Genomic DNA, 15,521 nt, shown 5'->3' on the forward strand with positions numbered 1-15,521 from the left:
TGTTTTTATTTATTTACACATATATGCAACATAAGCCTGTGATAGAGGGACTCACAGTATTAATACCCCAAAAGGAGTCTTGCTTCTCCAGTAGCTACATTATTGGAGTCAAACAGTAATCAGACATTGTTCTCTCCAGTTTGCTGCATTACTTCCAGGTCATATTACTGCAACTCAACTCTAAAATCTGGCTTTGTCTTCTAACTAACCACGAGCTAGGAGAGGGACGCCACCCATTTGCCATCTCACACAGAGCCCCTTTCTTCTGCTTCCTTAATGGCCCATCACCCTGTCTATCACTTCAACACAGGAAGCTAGCCTGACTTGTATATTAACACTTGCTGGATCTACAGGTTAGAAGTATCTCACATACAGCCTACATTCCTCCCCACAAACTCATAATCCTAGATTAGACCCCATGTACAGAGTTCACACATGAAACTTATTTCACTTAATTCAGAGACTGAATAAAATATAGTTGGGGCAATAATTACATAAAACAATATAATGTATCTAGTATAATATAGTCTAAAATTCATAAAAATCAGTGTCATTATTAGTCCAGGAGGGCTACAAAGAATTGCTGGTTCTTCCTTGTCCACTGATATCCCAAAGAGCTTCTACTGGCCTTACCATTGTTACTGGATGTTAGGCTTCATGAGGTTCACATTCTTACTACTATCTTTTGCCACCACGAGGCATTTTATGCTCTGATACAGCCATAATAACAAATCAATTCCATGATGCTTAGTGTTGCTTTAAGATGCTTTTGTATTACTCTGAAGCAGAAAGGAAACTCATTTTGCAAGTGGTACATGCTGCTTCTCATTGCTGTTTTTCTCATTTTTGCTACTAAATTTATATTGCAGTTGAAGTGGCTCGGTCTGTTTGAATGGCAAGATACAAAAAAGAAAAAATCCTTCCCCTAGCTGGGAAAAAAGAGGAAAAACTGAACCCATTTCATAAAATAGAAAAGTTATTTTAAAAAAATTCCTCAGTGAAGTTAGGTGAAAGGAAGCAATCACCTTAGTCTGAGTGTCTCTTTGCTCTTTAACAGACCATTAAGTAGTAATAATATCTCATTGTGTCCTCTCATGTATAAGTGAGATCTAAAAAGACAAACTTTCTAATTGAACGAATCAGGTATGGCTTTGGCTGCAGAAGGTTGGGTCAGGTTATCTGGCCATTATTATATCATATTGGTGCAAGCCTTGATGCTTTCAGTTAATCTGTTGCTTTGTCTTTTCCCCCCTCGCCCTCATTTGCTTAATCCATACATATTTCACATTCTCAGAATTCAAGTTCACTGATGGTATCAAGGAAAAGAAACAAGCCAACAATAACTACGATCACAGCAGTCACTGATCAACTATTATATATATTTCCAAGAAAGTGTATAAGAAGTTATCAAGCTGTGAATAAAACTAATTCATTTGGAAGCAGTATTTATTCATGAGCAATTCCTTTAACTTCATTTATATGCTAATCAAGATGCAGATAGCCTGAGTGGGTTAGAAAAGGACCATGGGATCTCAAGTATGAGCAAAGTTAAAATCAATAGCAACTGTGATTTTAAATGCTAGTCAGTGCATACAACAAATGCAACAAATGGCTGGCTGATCTAGCCCAGTAATAAGTGAGAAGTCCCGCAAGCCTTTAGTAGCTGAGTGGTAAAATGTGTCCAACTGGTAAAAGAACAGAAGGGACGAAAAATGAATTATTCTTCTGTGTTGGGAGGGGTATTTAGATGTCCATAGTTATAACTTTATGATAAGATTGCTAGGTTCTAACAGAAGAAGATATACCAGGTATATGGGAAAAGGATGGTCTGTAGGGATTACTCTCCCTGACAGTTGTGTTGTATGGATAACCAAGCATGTTTAATAAATTCCTATTGAAATTGTACTTACCTTTGGGTAAGGAGTGGTAGTCCTGCAGATTTGGAAATGCTAACATATTGATTGTGAAAGCCTTCCTAGGTGTGGGATCCTTCTGAAACTTCACAACTATCAAAGGAGATTAGAGGGAACTGAAATTCTCACCTCCCCTTTCTTCAATATAACATCTGCAGTACCACATTTAGTAGTAGTTTAACATTTACAGATTTAGAAAGGTTCCCTTATTATTTTGAAGAGTGCATTCCTTTTTTCAGAGTGGATGGATTGAAAAAAAATTGTGGTATGCTTTTACATGGAGGTCTTCAGTAATTTCAGGCCTCAAGCAGCCTCCTTGAATCACCACTAGCAGCCCATTTATATTACCACCACCAGAATATATAAAACACCAGGGCATCTCTGAACCCACCACTTCCTATAGGTAGCGACTCCCCAGAAAGACTTCCTGCTGGTGCAAGGTTCCACATCCTACAAGCTTTGTACTGTAATAGCACATAGCATTATCAACTTGAAAGGCCTTTTGACATCAGGGGATCATGCTCAAACTCTACCTCCTTTGAGCTTCCTATTGCCACAGTTTTTCATTTTCCCCACTCTGCTCCCTGCCCCCAGCTTTATTTAATTAAGTAATGAATGAAAAGGCGTAAGGAAACATTCCCTTTGTGGGTTTTGAGAGACGGGGGATTGGAACCAAATCTTGTGAAAGATCATCTTCTCTTCCGTAAGATTTTTATCAATCAGAATCCCCCCTGAATGCAATAAATAACTAATAAACCACCCTGGAAGTCAAACGGAATCCTTTCTGGAAGTCTGTTCGACTTCCAAAACATTCGGAAACTAAGGAGCGGCTTCTGGTTGGCTGCAGGAAGCTCTTGCAGCAGCCAATCGGAAGCTGCACTGGACATTTGGGTTCCAATGAATGTTCAAAAACTGGAACAATCACTTCTGGTTTTCAATCATTCGGGAGCCAAAACGTTCGACTCCCAAGGTGTTTGAAAACCAAGGTACGACTGTATGTGTTTACTACTTGAAAGGCTAGATTCATTTTAAACGGAGAGTATTGTACGCCACTGCATTAGTGTGTAGTGAGCTCAAAATGCATAAATTATATTTACACTTTTATAGTAGTATAACACTGTAATCCTAGATGTATGTTTACTAGGAATTAAGCCCCCCTGAACATAGTGGGAGCTTCTCCTGAGTAAATGTGCATTCACTTGCACTGTACATGTATCAACTGACCAAAGAGTAAATTACTATAGCTTGGAGCAGAAGGTTGTGGGTGCCTCCTGCAAAGCCTATGCTGAGAGTCAAGGGCCCCCCTGAACCATATGGATGATATCATGAAGTGCTGCACGAAAGAGTTAGTAAAGTATTTCTCATGTAGTAACTTAATTACATACATGTAGGGTCAGGGCCGTCTTAAGCATATCTGGTGCCCTGGCGCCATGGTGCGAAGATCGCTCCAGCGCCCCCCCCCCTGCTCCGTTTACCAGCGCGGCTGTCTGGCAGGCGTAGTGTGTAGCGCGGCTGCCGCAGGCTCAGCTGCACGGCGCCCCCTGGTGGCCCGGCGCCCTGCGCCACCCAGCCTTGCCGTAGGGCCGGCCCTGTGTAGGGTTCTCTGCAGTGCAAAGCTATGCTTCTTGCTTGCTCAATTTCAGTGTTACATTTCATGAAGCCTGAAACAACAGTTCTATATAAATTACATACAATGTAACATCTCGCATTTGTAAGGGAGATGAGTAAGGTTGGGTTGTGGAAATTCAAAGAACAGCTGCGTAACTAAGAGTTTATACACAATCCTAATGTTACATAATTGTCCCTGTACAATGAAGGGTGGTAGGTCAGCTGCTTATCAAATGTAAACAGCAAGCACTTGCCCTTCCAACATCCAAAATACTAGTCATTTTGTTCCATACCGTTTTGGAAGGTGTTTGCCTGCTAGAAAACGACTAAGCTACTATATATGCCTTTGTATTCTAGAATGCATGTTTTTTGCAAGCACAAATGCACCCAAATTCATGTCTTGATAAATGAAGTTTCAGACAACATTCTAAAACCACCCTCCATATTTTGAACAAACAAAAATAATAAAGAAAAGTTAGTCACCTGTATTAGATATTTATATCTTGCAACAATTCTATGCATAGGATAAATATTGTTTTTGGATAAAATGAGCTTCCACCTTCTTTTGTTGCCAATGTGACTTTTCAGTAAAAAATTTCTGATAATTAGAGAAATTGCACATGATTTCAATGAAGTTAGCACACCAGAGAGGCATTGGTAAAGAAACCACGATCTATAGAAATTTTGAGAAAGGCTCAGACATAAAATTCTAGTAAATTATATAGAACTTTGTGAAGAACATTCATCAGACAACCTTTACAATAACCTCCTACGTATTTGAACTAGAATAACATGAAAAGATTCCTACTCTCCTTTGTAGGAAAAGGTCAAAATAATCATGCCCTTATCTAAAAAAATAATGGATTGTGATTGTACTGAAAACTTACTGAAAACCATGATAACAGAAACAGTTTTCTTTCTCCTTTCTTTAAAGATACTGCTGTAGCTTTCCTTTATCAAAGAAATGTGTAGTGATGAAATAGGTGTTTTGAAGCTGTCATCTTTGACTGGCAGGTTTTCATACTACTTTATAACATGTATGAAAATAGTCTGGAATCTAGGTAGCTAGACTCAAGATAGTTTGTGGCCAATTTTCAGTTGATCTAATCTAAAAAGGTTATATGCATATAACTGTCATTATGCCATATCCATTTCTTGGTAAAGGACTGGAAGGGAGGTGGGCAGACTTCAGGCTTGTAGAATCTACTTTGTTTTTTAATCAGAAACAAAGATTTTCCTGGAGACTAGTATATATAAGACAAGCACCTAGAATGAAAGAATTCTGGAGCCATGAATTTTTTTCAGAGTTCCAGAACTGAGCAAAGCTCACTGCTTTCCATACAAAAATCTACTTCTGGATACTGTCCCACTCCTATTTTATCTATTTCAGTAGTCTAATTTTGGGGGGTGAGGTGTCATTTGTTGCAATAGTTCGAATTGAATCTTGCAGAATGTCAAGCTTTTTTAAAAAAGAATCCCACCCCCCCAAAAAATTCAAACCAAAACATGCTTTTCCATCTCACAGACATTTTATACTTTTAAACTAAGCTCCAAGACACTGTTTGTCTTCCCCAATTAGCTGTTTTCCTATTTTTATTTGATTTGCTGGATTTTAATTTTACTGAACTGCCTATTTGTGTGGGTGAGCACCACCAGACAATAGTGTTTTGTGTGTGTGTGTGTGTGTGTGTGTGTGTGTGTGTGTGTGTTTGTGTATGCTTACTTATACCATTTTTGGGAGGGTGCTTTGATGGGAAAGAGGATCATTAAGATTACTTTTTTTAAAAAGTGTTTTCCAATCCCGAAGCAGTTACCACACATTAAAAGCTGATGGGCTAAATAGGATATTTATTTATGCTGAAAAATAAGAGGGAGTGACTTTATAGAAAACCATACTGGGACATGTGTTTATTTTCAGATCCTATGAATCTGGCAACTTGTTGATACAAATGATGCTTGGAAATTGTGCCTGCAGGTTGATTTGACCTGGGATAATTTATTGTGTAAGAGTACCGGTACTGATTGTTGTAGACAGTTTGGTGTGGGGCGACAATCGGGATAGCTCTTTGGTAGAGCATGAGACTCTTAAACTCAGTGTTGTGGATTTGACCCCCACATTGGGCAGAAGATTCCAGCATTGTAGGGGGGGACTAGATGACCCTCGTGGTTCCTTCCAACTCTACAATTCTATGTTCTTGTGACTGAGTGCAGAACGATGAAGGTGAATTCTTTACATAAAGGGTGGTGACCAAACCATTTTATTTCAAACAAACTGGAGCACACATTAGGCCCACTTCAACAGCCTCAAGACCTAGGTGTGAATATTCTTAAGGTAAAGGTAAAGGGACCCCTGACCATTAGGTCCAGTCGTGACCGACTCTGGGGTTGTGGCACTCATCTCGAATTATTGGCCAAGGGCGCCGGCGTACAGCTTCCAGGACATGTGGCCAGCATGACAAAGCCGCTTCTGGTGAACCAGAGCAGCACACAGAAACGCCATTTACCTTCCCGCTGTAGTGGTACCTATTTATCTACTTTCACTTTGACGTGCTTTTGAACTGCTAGGTTGGCAGGAGCAGGGACCGAGCAATGGGAGCTCACCCCGTCACGGGGATTCGAACCGCCGACCTTCTGATCGGCAAGCCCTAGGCTCAGTGGTTTAACCCACAGTTCCACCCGCGTCCCGTGAATAATATTATCCTGCCTTAATTATGTCAATTTACAGCCTGCCTTAGTTGATACGTCACTATCCATTTAAGTTAAAACTAAGTAGAACTCTGGGGAAAGAAGAGGAAGTCTGGGCTTCTGGGGTGGCTGAGAAAGGGTTCTAGGTCTGCTGAGTGCTGTCTTAGGACTCTGTTGAACTGCAGGAATAGGTATGGATGAAAATAAATGTTAATTTGTTCACATGCTCCTTGTGTGGACTATAACATTAGCTCCTGGTCTTTTCCATCAAACCTGGCCTGGAACTGCTCCAGGCTCTGACTGGATTCTGTTAACATTACGGTGCCTTTTTAGATTTTTAAAAACCTTTTGTAGGTTTCTTAAAAGTTCCAAAAGCAAATCAGTTAATGTGTGTAAAATGTTTACTGCATTTTGAAAACACTTAACCATGGAAAATGCATGCACAGAAAGCTGGGGCCACTGACAAAGCAAATTATTAAATGAATCTGCACTTTTATATATATCTATATACTAAATTTGCACTACTAGTCCAGAATTAAACTGTTTTCATTGGTCTTTTCTTAAGGTTGTAAAGGCCAAGGATGCATGAAAGGTGGGGCGGGGGGAAAAAAAGGAGGAAACTCATGTGCAGTAAATGACTGGGGAGTTAAGAGAAGGCCTTCTTTGTCCGTGAATTTCCCCACTAAAAGGGGCAAAGTGGTGGTTTTAAGCAGCAGTGTAAGTCTGAGTAAAACATGGGTGAAAGAACACTGAAGGAAATTGTGAAGCTGCAGCAGAAATTTGAATAAAGCAGAGATAGAGAAATATAAACAAATCATGCTGTTGACCATCTTTAATAGTCCATAATAGTATGATTCTTTTTCACTCTCTCTTTGCTAACCACTAAGGCAAAGGGTATGCCCCAAAGAGACTTTGGGAATAGCTCAATTAATATTTGGACAAACTAGTGTGCAGCAACTGTGGGGGGAAAATGCAAATTTCATGTTATAAATAATTAGGAACGGGGATTGAAAAGAAAACTTACAGTATCATAACTCCATTGCATAAATCTATGGTATGGCCAGACTTGGAATACTGTGTATGGTTCTAGTTGCTTGAGCTGAAAAAGCATATTCTAGAACTGGGAAAGGTTGAGAAATGCGCAACCAGAATGATCAAAGGGCTGGAATAACTTCCCCATGAAGTAAAGATGGGACTTTTAGTTTAGAAAAAAAGGGGGGGGACATCATAGAGGTATATAAGAATCTGCATACTGTGGAAAAGGCGAATATAGATTAGGTTTTTCTTCCTCTCATAGTATTGGAGCCCATGGCCACCCAATGAAACTGAATGTTGGAAGGTTCAGGACAGACAAAAGAAAGTATTAATTCATATAAGCACATAGTTTAAGGCAGACATCCCCAAACTCCGGCCCTCCAGATGTTTTGGACTACAATTCCCATCTTCCCCGACCACTGGTTAGCTAGGGATCATGGGCCAAAATATCTGGAGGGCCACAGTTTGGGGGTGCCTGGTTTAAGGTGTAGTGATTGTCACCAACTTGGATAGCTTTAAGGTAAAAGGTGATTACCATAATCAAGGACAAAAGTGGTAAGGACCTAACAGAAGCAGAAGGCATCAAGAAGAGGTGGCAAAAATACACAGAGGAATTATACCAGAAAGATATGGAGGTCTCGTACACCCCAGGTAGTGTGGTTGCTGACCTTGAGCCAGACATCTTGGAGAGTGAAGTCAAATGGGCCTTAGAAAGCACTGCTAATAACAAGGCCAGTGGAAGTGATGATATTCCAGCTGAACTATTTAAAATTTTAAAAGATGATGCTGTTAAGGTGCTACACCCAATATGCCAGCAAGTTTGGAAAACTCAGCAATGGCCAGAGGATTGGAGAAGATCAGTCTACATCCCAATTCCAAAGAAGGGCAGTGCCAAAGAATGCTCCAACTACCGCACAATTGCGCTCATTTCACACGCTAGCAAGGTTATGCTTAAAATTCTACAAGGCAGGCTTAGGCAGTATGTGGATCGAGAACTCCCAGAAGTGCAAGCTGGATTTCGAAAGGGCAGAGGAACCAGAGACCAAATAGCAAACATGCGCTGGATTATGGAGAAAGCTAGAGAGTTCCAGAAAAACGTCTACTTCTGCTTCATTGACTATGCAAAAGCCTTTGACTGTCGACCACAGCAAACTATGGCAAGTTCTTAAAGAAATGGGAGTGCCTGATCACCTCATCTGTCTCCTGAGAAATCTCTATGTGGGACAAGAAGCTACAGTTAGAACTGGATATGGAACAACTGATTGGTTCAAAATTGGGAAAGGAGTATGACAAGGTTGTATATTGTCTCCCTGCTTATTTAACTTATATGCAGAATTCATCATGCGAAAGGCTGGACTAGATGAATCCCAAGCCGGAATTAAGATTGCCGGAAGAAATATCAACAACCTCAGATATGCAGATGACACAACCTTGATGGCAGAAAGTGAGGAGGAATTAAAGAACCTTTTAATGAGGGTGAAAGAGGAGAGCGCAAAATATGGTCTGAAGCTCAACATCAAAAAAACCAAGATCATGGCCACTGGTCCCATCACCTCCTGGCAAATAGAAGGGGAAGAAATGGAGGCAGTGAGAGATTTTACTTTCTTGGGCTCCTTGATCACTGCAGATGGTGACAGCAGTCATGAAATTAAAAGACGCCTGCTTCTTGGGAGAAAAGCAATGACAAACCTAGACAGCATCTTAAAAAGCAGAGACATCACCTTGCCGACAAAGGTCCGTATAGTTAAAGCTATGGTTTTCCCAGTAGTGATGTATGGAAGTGAGAGCTGGACCATAAAGAAGGCTGATCGCCGAAGAATTGATGCTTTTGAATTATGGTGCTGGAGGAGACTCTTGAGAGTCCCATGGACTGCTAGAAGATCAAACCTATCCATTCTTAAGGAAATCAGCCCTGAGTGCTCCCTGGAAGGACAGATCGTGAAGCTGAGGCTCCAATACTTTGGCCACCTCATGAGAAGAGAAGAATCCTTGGAAAAGACCCTGATGTTGGGAAAGATTGAGGGCACTAGGAGAAGGGGACGTCAGAGGACAAGATGGTTGGACAGTGTTCTCGAAGCTACGAACATGAGCTTGACCAAACTGCGGGAGGCAGTGCAAGACAGGAGTGCCTGGCGTGCTATGGTCCATGGGGTCACGAAGAGTCGGACACGACTAAACAACAACAACAAGGTAAAAGGTAAAGGGACCCCTGACCATTAAGGTCCAGTCGTGACCGACTCTGGGGTTGTGATGCTCATCTCGCATTAGTGGCCGAGGGAGCCAGCGTACAGCTTCCAGGTCATGTGGCAGCATGACAAAGCAGTCATGTGGCGAACCAAAGCAGTGCACGGAAACGCTGTTTACCTTCCCGCTGTAACGGTACCTATTTATCTACTTGCACTTTGACATGCTTTCGAACTGCTAGGTTGGTAGGAGCTGGGACTGAGCAACGGGAGCTCACCCTGTCGCGGGTATTCAACCTGCCGACCTTCTGATCAGCAAGCCCTAGGCTCTGTGGTTTAAGGGAGGCTTATACAAATTCATGGAGGATAGGCTTTCAGTGTTCTGCCTCCATGGTTAGTGTTATGTTCTGCCTCCATGGTTAGATGCAGTATGCTTCTGAATACGTTTCTGGAAACTACGGGAATGAGGAGTGCTGTTGTGTTGAGGTCCTGCTTGCAGGCTTCCCATAAACATTTCGTTGGCCACTGTGAGAGCAGGATTTTGGACTAGATGGGCCTTTGGCCTGATCCATCAGGGCTCTTCCTCTGATCTTCTATCACTTTATACAGCATAGGCAAACTCGGACCTCCAGATGTTTTGAGACTACAATTCCCATCATCCCTGACCACTGGTCCTGTTAGCTAGGGATAATGGGAGTTGAAGTCCCTAAACATCTGGAGGGCCAAGTTTGCCTATGCCTGACTTTACACTTGGGCTGCATATAGTGTGGGTGAAGTTAATTTGTGCAACAAATCAACTCAAGAGTTCAACTGCATCTTGTTTGCAATCCATATGTCATAAAGGCTCCCTTGCATTCCAGCCTGACTTTGGTCCACAAATCGGATATTTAGAATTAAGCAAGCATTGTCCAGCCAATTTAGTGACTATGGTACAATTCCTTTATTCAATTAAGTCCTCATGATATAATTTTCCTTCATCAGTTTCATGTGGCGAACATTCTTCATGAATGAGCTCTGTCGTGGCAACAGTTGGTCTTTGCCGCCTCAGTGGAAGACACTGAGAACTAACAAGCTTCCTGATGTGATAAATACTAGCTGTCACCATTTGAGGGTGCATTTATAAAATAATATTCACCACATGAAACTGATGAGGTAGAGCTTTATCTTGTAACATATTTATCACATCTAAGATGAACATTGGAATTTTGCCCTAAGCCGAATTAAAGCCAGCTACCTGGTTTGGAGTTTATTAAAATCTTGTTGGCAGAGAGAACTAGCATTTGGGCTTCAGTTTTTATTAGTAGCATCAATGATAACCAGACTTTTCTTGGGGGGGGGGGGATACACTGAATGCATTCTATATTTCCATTGCAAATTTTTTTAAAAAGCATTTTTATATTCAGCCCAAACCATATCTATCTGGATAGGACACTACTGCAAAAATATTGATAGTTGTCCTCTTGAAAGAGTGGAATTTTTCATTTACAGTGTTTTATGAGAGAAATTAAAGTAAACTGTTTAAGTTAAAACATTTTACCATGCTGAATGAGGCTGAGAAATTATATATAAAATGATAAAAGTTTTTGAACCAGTAATTTTAAGTTCCCCCCCTCCCTTTGTTTTCTTTGCAGAGCATCACAGGATTGCCGCACTTAATGAGGGGAACTGGCTGCTGGGGAACATCAATCAAACTGGCTATTTTAGGGTTAACTATGACATTAGAAATTGGAGATTATTAATTGACCAAATGATGAGGAACCATAAGGTAAGCCCATTTCATCATATTGCCTGAATATTTTTTGTGATTTCTGAAATCCCTGCTGCTTTTGTGTTATCCTGATGTGTTCAATTTTTCTCCTTTACCCTCATAGGTAATCTCTGTCAGTAATCGTGCGGGATTGATCGATGATGCATTCAATTTAGCCAGGTATGTTTTTCTGTAGATAATCTATTCTAATACACCTCCCTGTAATACTCCTATATTTGCCTGGTTAGCCTTGGCGTGCTTTAAGGCTGAACCTATCTTTTAAAAAGTGTTTCAAATCCCATCCAGCTTTCTTCAATTTTCTGTCTTTCCATGAGACGAAGCACAAACACCACCAGCAGCACTCTCCTCATTCCTGATCGATAAAAGCCTCAGGGTATTTCTGCGTATAGATGCTTGATCAATTTTCCTTTAAAGTCAGTTTAATACATTGGAGATTAATAACATGTTCCCATTTCACTAATGAGCTACTTTTTGTCCCCAAGTGATATTTGTGCAATATATAATTTCTGATGATAAAAATCTTCAAGCTTCAGATTCCCCCTCCCTGCTCTGACATACACAATATTTCTTGGTCTGCTTTACGATACTTGGTTATCCAATGCAGAAACAATCCTCAAGAATAATGAGAAGGAAGCAAGTCATGTATAGAAGGGTAGTAAATAGATGGAAGTCATTCATAGAATACGTAAAAACAGTCGTAAATAGCTGGAACAGAGATCGATTACATGCTGATGTAATATATATAATATTAAGTATGGAAATGAATTATTTAAATAAACATTTCATATTCATAACCTTATTTACTATTTATATATTTATACATTTTATCATGTGTTCATAAGCTTGATTCAGTTTTGCATATATTCTAATACTGTTATATTACTAAAATTGTGTGTGTGTGTGTGTGTGTGTGTGTGTGTGTGTGTGATATGTATATTTATTGTCTACATCCAAAATGGCTCTGCCTACCATCATTATTCTGGTTGCTTCCAACCTATGGACAATGACTGCAGTAGTGCGTGCTATGATACAACAGGGCTACCCATGTGTTATTGGGGCTCTAATGCATGTAGAAGTATTTATTTCACTCCTAGTTGCAATGTCTGAAGGGGGCTATAGTGTTGCTGTGTTCTGTTTCACTTGTCAAAGCAAGGAATATATTTTATTATAACATCAGTTAATGTTAATTCACTTACTTTTATATTTTGCACTGTAATAAAAGTTGTGAAGTGTAGGAACAAGTGGACCAAGAACAGGAAATGCTAGCCCAAACTTAAGAATTCTCAAACTGTTTCCTGAAAAGGCTAAAGGTTTTTGTAAACCTTAATAGAGTTTCATGATTAATAAGCCACGTGGCTCTTTCTTTAAGTGGCCTTTCTTTGAAATTGATGTAAGGATGGCATTCTTAAGAGAGTTGCAATGAGGTCACAATGAGGCACATGAAAAAGGTTGTAAGTGATTTATTTATGGCTTTATAAGTCAAAAACTGACTTTGTACTGTCAGTTTTGACTTATACACATGATACTTGTATGATTTCCTCATGGACAAATAGCAGCTTCTGGGTAGGGAGAAGGGGATTTACATGGGGGAAAACAGTATAGGGGAAAGCGTTAACTTTCTCCCAGGAACACAGCTCCTGTCCAATCTCCGCCAGAAACTGCTTTTAATTTAAAACACACACACGCACACCTACCCCTTAGGAGATCCAATCACAGATCTCCAAAAGCCTCATCTAGATTGACCTTCATTTCGACTGTTTGGAAATCTATAAAGGTCTTGGAACGACGTGTGAGAGAGTGTGGGAATTTGAGGAACTGGGAATGCTTGTTAGATTATATTACTCGCAAAGTGACATTATTGATTGAAAGGAATGGGGAAGCTGGCTTACTTGCTTCATAAGGTATTCTCTTACCTAACAATGCATACAAAGCATCTGTTATTGTACTTCAGTGCAGTAGGTTACACCTAAGTGATCTTTATATTCATTTCACTGAATGAGTTTTGAACTAAACATTTTAATAATGTCTGTTGTAAGGAGCAAATGCTTGTAAGTCATAAGCCTATTGATACATCCTTCTTTATTTTCACAGCAATACTTTGTAGTAAGTGGCTGCTATTATTTTATTTTGGGTAACTTCAGCTTAATTATAAGCACTTGTCTAGTCCACTGATAATTTAGGACTCGAAAACTGACCTCTAAGTTACAGAGTGCAACACATTCGTCCTCTGGATCACATAGGCTCATTGATTACAGTAGCTAAATGTTATGTCTTCATTTATATGAAAGAAATACACAACCCCTTAAATGTCCTCCATGTTTTGGAAATGATAGCTCCCTGAATTGTCTGTTGGGAGCATCTGTGTAGCAAAATTAAAGTGTGAATTTGTAGTCATCTTTATCACACTAATCCTTCCCCAGAGAGCCAAATTTAATTCATTACAACATCCAAAGTCTTCAAGCATATTCAAGGTAATTGGATCCATATTATCCCCTAATGATGTTGTTTAAACCCCTGTTCAAACTAATGACCAGAAAAGTCAGGGTTTTCAGACCAATTTAAGCATCAGAAATTAGAGCAATAGACTGTGAGAACATTCAAGGTTTCCACCAAAGCCAATGAAACACATCCAACACCTTCCTGAATATCAGCTCTCACATGCAGAGTTGTTGATAATGTTCTCTTAATGCGTTCACAAGGAATAATACGGTTTCTGTGTAAAGGAACATTTTGTTTATCTTGTATTTAACCTTCGTTATTGCCTCTACATTAAAGTTTGAAAATCAAGACCACAGCCCTCAATGGTGAACAATTTAATTGAGTGGGATTACTGCGAACTAATTACTTTGAGGAGAGCAGCTTTTTCTTTCAATAGCTTTCTGAATTCTGTTATGCACTAGTATGATCCATAGCAATCTAATGTGTGATTCACAACTTAGTTAGCCGTTGACTTTCATACTTTTTACATGTTGCAACACAGTCTATGGGTTAAAAGCATACAAACTCCAATTATTTCCTATAAATTGCCAAAGGCAGTAATAAATTGATTGATTTTAGATACTGCTAATAGTTATGATACTTTATTTAATTGTGTGGTTATAGTCTTTTGATATTCTTCATTGTGTGATCCATCCAGGAATCAGTTTCCACAAAGGGTGATATAAACATGTTTAAAATAAATAAATGTACCAAGGCTGAACCTTGTCAGTAAAATATGGTTCCATCATTACTAAACACTGATGAATTCTTTCAGTGTCGTCTTTTCTTCCAATGTTGTGGGGAGCCATCCTAACTCCTGGCCATAGGGCACTGGGGCTGAATGGAGCTGCTACTTCATCTGGTTGTACCAACCAGATCAGAAGGTGGCCAGAGAGTATTTTTCTGAAATTTAGCTGTATCAGCTCCAGGCTGACACAGCAGAGGGGCCTGAATTGGGCTTCTCTCTGGCTGCACAATCGGTTTAGGATCCAGTGGATCCTTGGCTGACCTTGTGCCACCCCCATTCTGCCCAACCAGATGGAAAGTCCCTATCTCTAATCCCAGGTTTAACCTTCAGGCAGGCCCTGACTGCACTCTCAGACTGTCTGCATCCAACTTAAATTCCACCCTCTATCTCCGGATTGGCTGATTGACTTGCCATTTCCCACTGATTGCTGGGTCACCAGGAGGCAGGCAGACCCAGGGCCTGTTCATCACAGGCACCAGCAGGGACATTGCCCATGCCATCTCATCTTCTCACTGTTGCCTTCTAAGGCCTATACTGTTTGTCCATGGCTCCCATAGCTCTGATGAGCGGCAAAAGAAGCACCAGGAAAATATGGGGCTTAAAATTTGCCAATAACTCATAATTCTCTGTCACTCTCAACACTCATGTCGTTATCATCTACTATACAGTAATACAAAAGAGCTGTGCATAACCATTGATTCATTAGAGTGAAATGTAGCACCTTTCCTTTCGTGTCGTACCCAATGCAGTGTATGAATTTAACACGCATTGCACTAAAAATAGCCTTGTCCTTTGCTTTATTTCCAAGAGGAAAATCTCTGAACAATGAATTCCACTGAATTTTGTGTTAGTGTCATTTCCTTGCGTTCCATGAAAATGCACAGAAACAACGGTGCAGGCACGAAACAATCTTTGTTACAGATTTACATAAGAAAAAGTAGGAGTTGTCACTTTGTAAGTGGAGGTGGGAATATATCTGAACAGCAATAAGCTACTCATGTTCTGTACATCCCATATGAAGCAGATGATGCAGAGTGCAACTAAATCAACTCATTCCCATTGTCTCAACACTGTCAGGCAGTTTGTGACCAGCTTGGGTTTTC

General features: G+C 40.2%; 1 protein-coding gene across 2 annotated transcripts in view; it reads left to right on the plus strand.

The window, feature by feature from the left end:
- The window catches only part of TRHDE (thyrotropin releasing hormone degrading enzyme), a 204,082-nt gene that overhangs the window by 166,421 nt on the left and 22,140 nt on the right, over positions 1-15,521 (plus strand). For both annotated transcript variants that reach the window (XM_035128521.3, XM_088651943.1), the window contains 2 exons: positions 11,056-11,189; positions 11,296-11,351. In XM_035128521.3, coding sequence (XP_034984412.3) covers positions 11,056-11,189; positions 11,296-11,351 — 190 coding nt within the window. The remainder of the gene's footprint in view (positions 1-11,055; positions 11,190-11,295; positions 11,352-15,521) is intronic.

This window comes from Zootoca vivipara, chromosome 9, assembly GCF_965207765.1.
Source record: "Zootoca vivipara chromosome 9, rZooViv2.hap1.1, whole genome shotgun sequence".
In the NCBI taxonomy this organism is placed as follows: Eukaryota; Metazoa; Chordata; class Lepidosauria; order Squamata; family Lacertidae; genus Zootoca; species Zootoca vivipara.